General features: G+C 38.5%; 1 protein-coding gene across 1 annotated transcript in view; it reads right to left on the reverse strand.

The window, feature by feature from the left end:
* LOC104127104 (SPHK1 interactor, AKAP domain containing) overlaps positions 1–12219 on the reverse strand; it is a 53086-nt gene that overhangs the window by 14617 nt on the left and 26250 nt on the right. Inside the window, exons 3-5 of the mRNA XM_009639740.2 lie at positions 6591–6650; positions 3364–3498; positions 159–414 (exon numbers count right to left, since the gene is read on the reverse strand). Of these exons, the coding sequence (XP_009638035.1) occupies positions 159–414; positions 3364–3498; positions 6591–6650 (451 nt within the window). The remainder of the gene's footprint in view (positions 1–158; positions 415–3363; positions 3499–6590; positions 6651–12219) is intronic.

Raw genomic sequence — 12219 nt, forward strand, 5'->3', positions numbered from 1 at the left:
TTTGAACAAGAATATAAGCATACAGATGGCTGTCCATTTTCTAAATTACAAATAAATATATGCATGAATTAACATCAAGTGCAATTTCTGTGAGCATTGCCGTGGCTGTTTTGCAGTACAAACAATAGCAGAATTATGTTCAGTCCTGTTGCTTTTACCAGTTTTATATTCATCAGCCTCGTTGTCATCCTCGAGGTGCTCAGATGCTGTGAGGAAATCTTCTTCTATTGAGGACACTGAGCAGTTTGTGTCATCCTCGGGCTTTAAGACATGAGCTTCTGTCTGCAGCTGTCTCTCCTGAACAAGCTCAAGTCCAATCAGAAACTTGTTTATTTCAAAAATGATGCAGCTTGCGCTGTTTTTCCTGTCCCCCCTCGCACACTGAACCAAGCAGACATCTGCCAGCCAAGGACACTAGAGGGGAAAAGAATCTCAAATAGTTATTTAATTAAAAAACAAAACTTATTTTAAGCTTCCCTCTCTATAAATATCTAAGGAATGTTCTGTCACAAAGATGCAATGCAATTTGTCATTTAGATGTTTGTAACACAGTCTGCAGTTACATATATGCCAAAATAAGACCGCTTGGACTGACAGCTTTTGTTATACAAGCATTTTAGTAGAGAAGCCACCTGCACCACAGGGGCATCTTTATTTTGTTGAAATTACCAAGTTGTTTGTTTTCAATCAACTTCTTGTTTTAATGACAGAGACCTATTTGCTTTTAGCCACGTCAGAGTTAGCCACCTGACATACTGTTATTAATGGCCTCACACCACCCGGTATCAACTGCCTCTTGAGGGAATTGTTTGTAAGTATGAATTCCTTTTCAGGATCATTTCTGTTGCAATGCTTGTTTGAAGGCAGCCCTGTAAATACTGGCTGGTGAGATTGTTAAAAGTAGGTCACCTTTAGATGTTCCTACAGACTGTTTTTAAAAAGTGTTTTATTTTGTTTCTTTGCTCTTCTTCCTTTTATTCCTTATTTGCCCAAAGCTCCATTATTTCAGACCAGTATAACCTCCTACTGGAAGCACTGCGCACTGTGCTGAGCCTTTATACAAAATTGTCTTACCCAGAGAAACTGTACAGTTAAGTTGAAAGTTGGACAGAAATTGAGAGAAAGGAACTCTTGTTATCCTCATTTTATTGATATTAAAACTGTTGGATATTTATACAACCACAGAGCCAAGTTGATATCTCTGCATGGGACTATGTTTGTGGTATGGATATACTCTGAAGCAAAGCCAAGCTTTTGCAGCTTGTGATCTTTTGCTTTAACTCCAGGCCCCTAGGAAGGAGCCAGCTTGAGTGGAACCAGCTCTGGATCGAGGCGGGAGATTTTAAGCTGCGCAAAAGATGCCCTGGAGCCCCTGTGCATTTGCACAGTGTCTAGTATAATGTAACCTCATCATAGGTCTTTTGACTTTGAGTGTGAATGCAAAGCAAATATCTAGTAATAAAGGGAGTGGGATGAGTATTATGTTGGAATAGCATGTTTTATTAGCTTGCTCTTCCTTTCCACCTAAAAAATGTGTCTGAACAGAAACCCAGATAAATTAGTGTGTTAAAAGTAAAACAGAAAAGACAGACTTTTTTTAACTAGCTGCTAAGAAATTGTTGCTGAATCAGACTTGGGCATACACCATATTGTGAAAAATGTTATTAAAAACAGATGCAACCTTAGATCAAACATTCCCCTGCTGTTTCTCCAGTCCACAGTTTGCAGGGTTGTACTTGTGAAAAAGGCTGAGGGGGAGCAGAATAAAAATCCTTGTACGAAAACTATGCAAGTCTTCTTACAAATGAAATTCTCTGGAAAGCCAAACAAATGTAAAGATGAACATAGCATGTGCTTATCTGGCCAATGAATCTCACCCAGTCTCAAGGCAAAGCTTTACTTGTCTTACAAGACAGAAATGTAGGTTAGTTCTCATTTGCCTCTTGCCTGCACGCTCTCTGAGAAGGCTGCTGGTCTCAATGGCCACAGTCTTTTGGAAATGACTCGGGCACTTGACTCATCTTGCTTGGGCCTTGGAACACCTTTGTGTGTATTGCAGCAGCATCCCCCCGGGGAAGTGGGGTTTGGAGCTCCACTGCTCCCACTGCAGGCTTGTGCTTTTATTTTTTTAAATCTTGCTAAATTCAGATGTTAATCACAAGTGGCAAGAAAGCTCAGTAACCAGGAATTTTCTCTCTGTAAAGATCAGCTTATTGGTATAACATAAAATTCAATGACCTTTACAACACAGCTGTTCCAGGATGTGCTCCATGAAGACTTTTGTACACAAGTTAATTTCAGGGGAAAAAGTTTTCAGCTTTTCTTTTTTTTTTCTGCAGCAGATAAAACTGGAGATACCTGTGTGTGTTTTAAGTTTGCAGAGACAGTTTTGTACTCCAGGATAACTCTGCAGTTTAAATGAAGTATTTTTCATTCTCTTTCTTTACAAAGACATGAACAGGCATAAAGCACGATAAACATGGAAAGGAAGAAAAAGCTTTTTATTACAATAAGGAGTTAAGCTTCTGGAACTTGTGTATTAAAATGCCTTTAAGCATAATGTTACTGTTTGCTTCCTCTCCCTACATGGCACCAGTAAGAGGAATTCTTGGCCCCTAGATCACAGATAGGGAACGTTTCATTGGCAATAATGGGAGTGAAGGAGTTAAGCATGATAACTTTGCCTTTAGCCCCTTTAAATGTTAAGTTTTAATTAGTGCATTAATTACTTTTTAAGTTGACAGAAGCTAAATGAGGAAACAGCTCTGATACAGTTAATGTAGCTTGGTATTTTCCATTGTCACATTCAGGCTTACAGTAGCCTCTAGGATCTTCAAGTCCTATCACCAGCACTTTTCTGAGGAGCACGCGTGGGAGAAGATGGATTGGGAACAAAAGTGGGAAGTAGCAAGACTTCACTTGAAAGGGAGTCATAGGAGCTGTGCCCTGATCTAGCTATGCACACAGAAAAAGTGTTACATCTTCCCTTTCCCCCCTCTGTGCTGCCCTTCTGACTCCTGCTACTCTTGAAATCCGGGCTTATGAATCATCCCTACCACCAATGCCTGCCTTCCCTGAAGGATCAGCTGCTAATATGGCTTAAAGCATTATCAGCTGCAACCCAGACATCCCCAGGATCTAGAGGGAATAGCAGGATCTCTCTCCTATCTTTATGTCACGCCCCCCGCCATACATACTTAACAGACTTTTGTAGACAGATTTATTTTTTTCTGTTTGCAAACTCCCACTCATCTCTTAAATTGGTGCAAGGTCTTTGCTTTCAGCTTCCTTTTTTCCATTTTCAAAATTCCATCCTTCACAGGAAGGAAGTGATGTGATCTTAAAGATGAGTTTGATTCCTACCTGGGGAACTTCATAATTGGCCTGAAGGTTTCCTGATGCTACTCCGCTCAGCAGGACTATTTCGTTCTCCTTTGGCGGCTGTACGTTCATCGAACTGATGAGTTTAGGGAGATTTGGAGAGACACTGATCAACCTCTGTGGTATAGAAGATAGATTTTGCTCTCAGGTAATGAAGTCTGACTTGCACAGTTATATTCATAAATATAAAAATAAAATACCACTTATAGGCATCCCTTTAGAAAGCTTACTTGAACTTAATACTTTGAGCTGATCAAAAATAGAACTGGCAGCATTAAAATGCACGCTCTTTCTTTTGAACCACCAGGTAAGACAGTGGTGACAGTATAAACTTCTGCACAACTGTCCAGCAGGACAACCTGTCTTCCCTTACATTGTCATGTGCTAAACAGCCTGATTGTGCATCTAAATGTTTGGCCTTCCTATTACGAGTGAGTTCCTAAGAAACTTAGAACACTGTGTCATAACTGTTTAAACCAGAAAAGATTCAGTAAGTGTGGTAATGAGAACAGGGCAAATCTTCCATTTTTTCCTCCAGGCAAATGACAAGCAAGAAACCAAAGGGAAAGTTAGCTGGAAATTGCTGATCAAACTGATGCAATACTAAACCTGGAATAAGAGGTATTCAATACACAGACAAAATATGGATTTCTTTGCTGTTCCACTAGACACCTTCATGACCTCTCATCTGTAAAAATTCAATCATTTTTTCTACCTGTTATGTATTTGCTAGAGCCAAAAGTCGTAATAGTCACAACACCAGTGATGCTATGTAACATAGGAGATTTGTACTGCGATACTGCTAGGAGTCCCCAGTGATGTGTGGGAGACGTTTGTGCTCATTCGGGTACAAAGGCCAGACTGAAAGAGCAATACTTACTCTAAAAGTGCTTGCAATTCTTTTCTGCCAAGGGTCTCGGTGCGCTTGCTTTATGAACAGGGGATCAAGGATGACCCCTTACAGAGGGAATAAATACCACCTCCATTTTATGCACTGACACAGCCCATCAAATGGCAAAGCCATTAAGGGAATGCAGATCTCAGGCATCCAGATGTATGCTTTAGTTACCATGTAATTCAATGATACTTCACTTTTTCCTTTTCATCTTCAAAATAATAAGTTTGCAGTACTGTTATTAGTACTGAATTAGATATAATAAAACTTTCTGGCTTAGCAAATCTAATTCAATTTTGGGGAACAATTCACTTTTCTGTAGACTGATCTTCAGATAAGGCTAAGTAAGTATTTATATTTGACATAACTAAATTCAGTGCTTCAATTCAGTTTGACATTTCAGTATAGTACAAAAAATTCCCATCCTTTTCTTTTTTCAAATTATAACCTTTCTGTTATCACACACATTTCTTTACGTATCTCTATTTTTCTACTGCCTAAATTGCCACATTTTATCAGATTTCTTAGGTAGGAAATCATGGCATTTTGTATTATCTTTTACTTCAGTTTCTTACCTTTTGTTCAGAATAAAAAAGGAAAATTCTGGCAAGATTATTATTTTACACCAGACCCCCCCCAGTTTAACCCATTCCAAGAGTAATGCAAAATCCTAGCAGTATCTATTAGTAAATAGTTATATATTTTGTATGAACAACAGCTATGCTAACATCTCTTAAATTCTTCTATGAAATGCCTTCACCACAAAAGTGCGTGGTATAAAAATCCACCCCACTCAAAGCTCATCTACACAAACTGCATATTATACACAGAAATTGTGATAGCGAGTTTCCTCTTAAGAATACACAGTAGCTGTGCTAGCGGTGAAATTTTATTACCTACACTGGAAACTAAAAGTATCATCTCCCAGTCATGGCTAATAAATGTGTTGACTCTGCACCAGAAACTGCCTTTCTGAAATGTGGCCAAACATTGCGGTCTCTTCATTCCCAGTCCCGCCATGTGCCCAGTGGGGAGTACCAGCTGTGGGCATTTTGGGATGCAGCACTTCAGGGAGCCAACTGGGCTCTGCTGTGAAGGAAGAGCTTAGGGCTACGCAAAGCGCACAGGCAGTGAATGCACCTCTGCCGTAGGGCTGATTGATAGGTAAAAATCAAGCAGCTGCTTTCAGAGGTGGTTTGTGCATGCGAGGGAGTAATCTAATCTCCAGACATTGTAAAGGGTAGCTGCATAAAGCTAGTTTAAGTTGGCTTTTGCAGATAACCATTGCTGATTAGAAAACAACCAGTGCTTCTGTGGATTCAGTGAAGTTAAACCTCTCAAGCTGTTTTGCACAGTTAACCTCCTGATTCAACAGAAAAATCATTTTGCTGAAAGAAGCCGTATTTGGTTTTGACACCTGAATTTTCACAGATCCAGGAGGCAGCAAATCAGTTCCTGCTAATGAATAACCTGCAGGAGGCAACAAGGTCCCAGCATTGGTTGTCCTCCCATGAGCTAAAAGTGGTTTCAGCAAACTAACCATAATGCTTTACTGAGGAGCTCCCTGGATATTGTCAGGAAATCCTACCTTTGCTCACTTACCATACGTTGCTGCCATATTGCTGTGTCAATCATCGGCACCAAGCCAGGATGATGAAAATGAACTGATAAAGGAAACTGCAAACTCAAAACTGACACCAGGTCCTATCTTTAAAATGTGACTCCCTCAGATTTGAGGGGCTTTCAGAGTGATATGTGTTTTAAATAGCATACAATGACGTAGTTTGTCTTAGCATTTGCAAAACAACCAAGCTTTTTTCTTTTTTTTTAAATCCCATTTTTCTACCGTCCAAACTTTCAGTTAAACAGGTAAAACATGCCTTTAGTTCTGTTTTATCTAGACTGTTCCTCAAGACCACTTAATCAAACTATCTGGAGTTTGACTAAGATTGGTCAGCTGAACAAGACCTAAATGAGTAGAAGATTCTCAAAGGCTTTTTGGCAGTACGAAAGAGAGACATCAGAAATTATTTTTATGTAGTATTATGTCAAATTACAAAATTGAATGTATAACATATCCATGTTCACTTCTCTGATAAAAGCAAGTCTACTCACATGGTAACTGCTGTGAATTCACAGGCTGCAATAATATGTTAGATATTCCTGGGATTGAAGTAAGAAAAGCTATAAAAGATGGCCTGGTGTTGAGATAATTTCAGATTCCTGATGCATTGCTCTCTGTAAGGGTTAAAAATCTAGTTGTGGTGTACCTGACTAGACCCACTGTGCATGTTATTAAGACCTAGACTGTTACCTGTTTCACTTGCTCATCGCTGCAATCATCTCTGTTTACATCTAAATTCACAAAACAAACCTGTAATAAGAGAGAAAAAGAAACAGTAGCTTATAAAGTTATATTAGAATGGCAGCAATCCTTTTAAAGTCAATTTATGTTCCTTTACTAGCCTTGTAGCTGAATACATGAAATCTTTTCCTAGTACAAGAAAGGTTGAAAAGTTAGCAGAGACTAGCAGAGTAGATATTAAGAAAGGAGAGGAAAGAAACAAAAGCAAGAGTCGTGACTTCATCTGCTCTGACAATTAGCTTGTCTGATGAATGGGCAGATGTTGCCAATAAACTGTAATGTAGAGGATATTAGAAAAGATAGAGGAAATGTTAAATGTACATTTGATTGTATACCAGGTAAATTCTTCACATCTTGCTTTTCCAATGATTTCTTCTTGTCAGGCACTTGTTGCTAAATGTATCATAAGTGCAAATATAAATTGTGAGTTGCTTTTAGAGTTTTTTCCACATCACATAAATATTGTAGTATTTTTCCTAAGTAGCAGTCTAAGACTTTAGGGAAATCATTTTTTTTGACCTTGGTTCATGAGCCAATATACAAGCAGAAGTTTTCAGCAGTGCTGACAGGGCACTACCACAGGTGGCAGAACAGCTTACTATCTAGTAAGTTTGTATGTGATTCAGTGGAAAGTACTACTTTTAACAACAAAGTCTTTTGCCCCTTCTTTGATCGTTATAAGTATCAGTGATCATTTAATGGTAGTGAGATTAGCTTAAACAGAAACTTCAGATCTAAAGCCCATTTCATTTCTGAAGACTTTTATTTTTTTGCATGACTGGAAGGCCATTTTCTAATTTTCAGTAATAAGAAAATCCCTCCTTTATTATTTATTTCCCAATTAGAAGCCAGGACTCCAAAGCTAGGCTGGCTGTCCTACTTCTGAGTGCTGTGGATACCTGTTAGAAGTTTGTGAGAGTTTGGTGTTGTCTTGATTTAACCCAAAACCTGGCACAGATTCAGGGCTGAGCTGAAGCCAACACCCAATTCCAAATAAATTGTGGATCCAGAATTTAACTTCTAAGAACTGAGTGATTTCTCTTTTTTTTCTTTTCCAGCAAACAGTAAATGCTTTTTTCCCTAGTTCTATGTAAATTTCCTCTAGAAAAATAAAATGCTCTAAATTATCCCCTTCACCAATATTCTTGTGTTAGGCATCTGAGCTCCTGTTGTGTGCTTGCTTTTACCCCAAGACAACACTGATTTCAGTTTATATATGCACATACCATATGTACAGATTATGACCATCTGCAGTAACAGCCAGCACAGCAGATGGAAAGATCCAGCCAGACCTCCCATTGTAAACCAAAAAAACCCCACTGAAAAAGAAAGATTTTTGCCCTTTTAAGTAGTTTCATGGCATCTTTATATGAACTTAAAAACATATTTTCTGACATTTTTACAATTTTAGGAAGATATTTCTCTGCCTGACAATGTCAACAGTCAGGATATGCCACTGTCATCTGCATTTTATGGCTGGCTAACTTTTAAGAAGTAGTTACACATTTCTAAGCTATAAAGTATTAAAAATACCCTCTAGCAATATAATGTGGTAGTTATGTAATCTCCTAAACATGTTACAGTTAATTATACAGATGAAAATTTGTCTTACTTTCCACTGGGATTTTACATGTAGGCATATTACATACCAGCAATAGGTAGTTATTACAAAGCATTAGAAAATTACGCTCTTGGTTTGCACACATACTTGCCCAGTGCCTGCAGTGATATGCGGTTATGAGTCCGCAGGTGCATGGAGGTGTGTTTGCTCAGGCGCCCATTAATTTGGCAATCAGGCTAGGAGTATTGGAAAGTATGGATCCAGTTTCTAGTCCTCTCAAGCATGTTTGCTACTGTACTGAAGGTAGGGCTGTTACTCGGGAGCTTTGTTTCCAAGCCCCGGAGCCAGAGAGGTCTATAGTTTTGTACAGGATTCAGTGTGAAAGCTTTGTGAAAAAGCTGCATAGGAGCAGTGGTGTCTGTGTGTACATTCCAGCCAAACATTTGACTCTGGTAAACCTTGCTTTGTCGTTTTGCTACCTGCATGTTGGTACGATGGTACGTGTCTTTGCTGTGTTATGCACTGGCATTCCGACCAGTGACACCGACTACCACACTAAAGGTATGCCCTTTCCGAGCAGACAAAATATCATCACCTCTATTTCACGTGGCATGGGTGGCATATAACTCACTAATGCTTCAGCAGACGAAATAACAGTATAAGCAGGATTATCTATTATTTAAAGTCATATTCTCTTTCTTCCATCTATCTTTTTTTTTTTTTTTTATTTTCAGAACCCAATGAACTTCTATTATAAAAACTACAGCAGTACTGAATCCAGTTTCCAAATATACTTCTCAAATTCTATTGACGGTGATTTATTACACTGCCAATGCAGTCTGTGAATTTTTCAGTTTTAATTAGAGGCAATTTTTACAGAAAAATAGGCTTGCACTGGTGAAAGAGCCTGAAGAACTCTCTTACTTTTTCTGTTTTGCTGTTTGCCTTGAGATTAGCCCTGCTTTGAGCGGGAGGTGGGACTAGATGGCTACTGTAATCAGAAACATACTCTACAGCTCTATCCTGGCAGGCTCTGTGCTATTCCTGCCTTCTAGGAAGTTCACTGTGAGAATATTTTTGTTGGAGATACTTCACTAGAGGTGCTCGAAGAGAAAAGGATCTATCTGAAAAAATCTCTCACTGTTTTCTGCTTAAATAATAAAAAACTTAAGATCTTGCTTGCGTTGCTTGATGAACTTCTAGTAATTATCAGAGACACCTCATTCAAAACAAGGAAAAACAACAGTGCAGAATAATTCATAATCTGTAGGAGGGAAATATTACATAGATTATGAAGTAAGAGCCAAGGTTAGGTCAGCATTTGTTACTCTCAATTTAATTCTGAATTTTTTCCTTTGGATCAGTTGCAGGTTAATGTATTTTAGCTTAGTTTAACTAGAACCTAACCTTGTCCTAATCATAGTATCTTTAAATGTCAGTCCTTTCCCATACAATTCTCCCTTACACTTCAAATCCTTGTCTTCCCAAAAACATCTTTTCACTTCCAAAATGTGTCTGCTCTCCACTCATACTGAGTTACTGTCTGGAAACCATGCAGAAACATCAAGATACTGCCTTTTTTCTGGCTTAGGAAATATTTATTTTGGGTGGAGAAAACTACAAAAATTAAATGGTGTTAGATAATACAAAAAGGAAAAAACCCACCACTCAAATTCTGGCTTTAAGTAGTGAGATAGTCACCCACAACTTCCCTGTTAGATGCTAATATCTACTTTTGGTTCAAAAAGTTCAGCAGCATTTCCAGTGAACATGTACCATGGCACTCAAATCTAGAGTCTCAATACTGGCAGAAAGCAGGATGCTACATCTCCAGAAACCATTTAATATACAATCACAGTGTAAATAGCAACCCTTTTATGATGAAGATTCTTGTATATAAATAACACAAATTTGGGTCTGACCCCCTAAGCCTCCTTCTCATAAAACTCTCCAAGCATTTCTACAAGGACAGTCCCAGGCAGATTATCATCACTAGCTTGCTGAGCTTTGAAGAAGCTTTTACTTTCCAGTATCATATGAAAAGCAAATAGCAACTTTGTTTTTCTTTTCCCCTATTTTTCGCCTATTTTGCATGGATAATTTTTGTGACTGGTAGGAGGTGTATGGAGTAAATTCTGTAGATCAACAATTTCAAGTCCTGAAATCTACTTTTGCGTCAGTATAGGAACTATGCAGGCACCTCAGTGTCAACTGTCTGCAAATTAAGACTATTACTTCTTAAAAGAACTATGTGTTAGGAAATAATTTGTTTATAAAGCACTTAAGGATATAATGTACTATGCACAAAATATATTTTACTCATTGACAGATGGCCTCAGGGAATTGCTAAAAGTGTAACACTCTTCTCTCACTTCGGAAGAGTAGAGCAATTTCATTTTTTTTCAGAGTACTGATGCTGGCAAACAGCTGAATGACAAGCAAAGAAATATATTATTCTCTATATTTTCCTTATTGTTTTCATTTCAGCTTATTTAACCAAGGTTGGTATTACTGGCATTTTAATACTCCCTAGATAAAAGAGCACACTGATAGTAAGAAAGAAACACCATCTCAGAGGTATAACACTAACAACAGTAATTTAAAAAAAACCCTGTGTATTTTTCCTAAGTGTCTGTCCTAGGGTGAAGTCTATTTCAGTTCTGTACTATTTTCCCCAGATAAGAGATTGCCAAACTCCTTTTTTCTGTTTGTTTTAGGAAGTGCTGATGCCTCTTTCTATTGGCTCTATTAAAGCCTGACAGTAAGGAAAGGCTTTTTCATTGTCCTATGAAATCTCTGATAGCTTTTGGTGAGATTAAAACAAGCCCTAGCTTGTTTTTTTTTTTTTTAAACTACTATTTTTTTTAATTAAGAAGAAAATCTGTTTGTTTTCCAGTCCTCTTCTATGTCAAAATACTAACTCAGCAGAGATGTTTGAAAGCTGGGCTCATCCTGCCACAACAGTAGTATTTTCTTGCACGGTGCTGTAATGGTTAGAAGCTGCCAGCAGCTTTTGAGAGGAGAGACGGCTTTGAGGTGCTTGGTTCCTTTTCTCCCATAAAGTGCAAGTTCTTCCAGCTTCTTCTTAGGGAAGCGGTTGAACTGAAAATCCACTGTATTCCTCCCTCCCACTGGGATAATAGCTGTCCCTTGCACCTAACTGATATAATTTTCCTGGTAAGTGAAGTGAGAGCCATAGTCTTGTGTTTTGCACTGTAAAGGACTGTAATCAACACTTGTTCAAAGTGCTGCAAGAGGGGGTTATTTTTTCCCCCCACAAAATGAAAATACATACATTATATACCACCCTCCCAAATACATTTCAGTATCTATTTTAAAAGAAAGGAATTTAAAATGCAGAGACAAGGCTTGAAAATTAGAACTATATACAGATGGCTAGTGCATACTTAATTCTACCTCCTATGCCTACATTTGTGCAATGCAGGATCTCCACCTAATTCGGTGAACAGGAAGACTGCAAAAAGGTGCAGAACTAGGAAGAAGCAGAGAAATGTGTATCTGCCATTTTCTAACATTTGAGTTTCTGACTTCGTAACCTAAAGGACACTCTTAAACATGGTTTCTTTTTTTTTAATCTATGTCAGTTGGTGGATTACGACCATGCTGTTAAAGACAGTATCAAAATGCCAAAGTGGTGGCAGGTTAACATTTAGGTGGCACAAACCACTTAATCTCTGTCTCTTCCACTGTATCCATACAGCTGATCCTCACCAGCTTTGGCTTTGGTGTCACTAGCAGGCTGTGTTTCATGTCATATACGTCTGCATAGGCTAAACTTCTTTTATGTATTTGGATTTGCAGGGGAATTATGCAGAACTCACCGTGTTCTGTGCTGTCCTGGGTGATGTGTCAGTATGTAAATGCTGTCTGGAAATTGAGCTTATAGGGTCTTTGCATTCCAGGTCTGTGCTGCTTTGCTTTCTCCATCCTCTCTCCTGTCTTCTGTCACACCACCAAGTCTACTTAGACATGCAAGGTGCCAATTCGGACAGCCCA

Source organism: Egretta garzetta, unplaced genomic scaffold (assembly GCF_000687185.1).
Source record: "Egretta garzetta isolate BGI_Z169 unplaced genomic scaffold, ASM68718v1 scaffold425, whole genome shotgun sequence".
Classification (NCBI taxonomy): domain Eukaryota; kingdom Metazoa; phylum Chordata; class Aves; order Pelecaniformes; family Ardeidae; genus Egretta; species Egretta garzetta.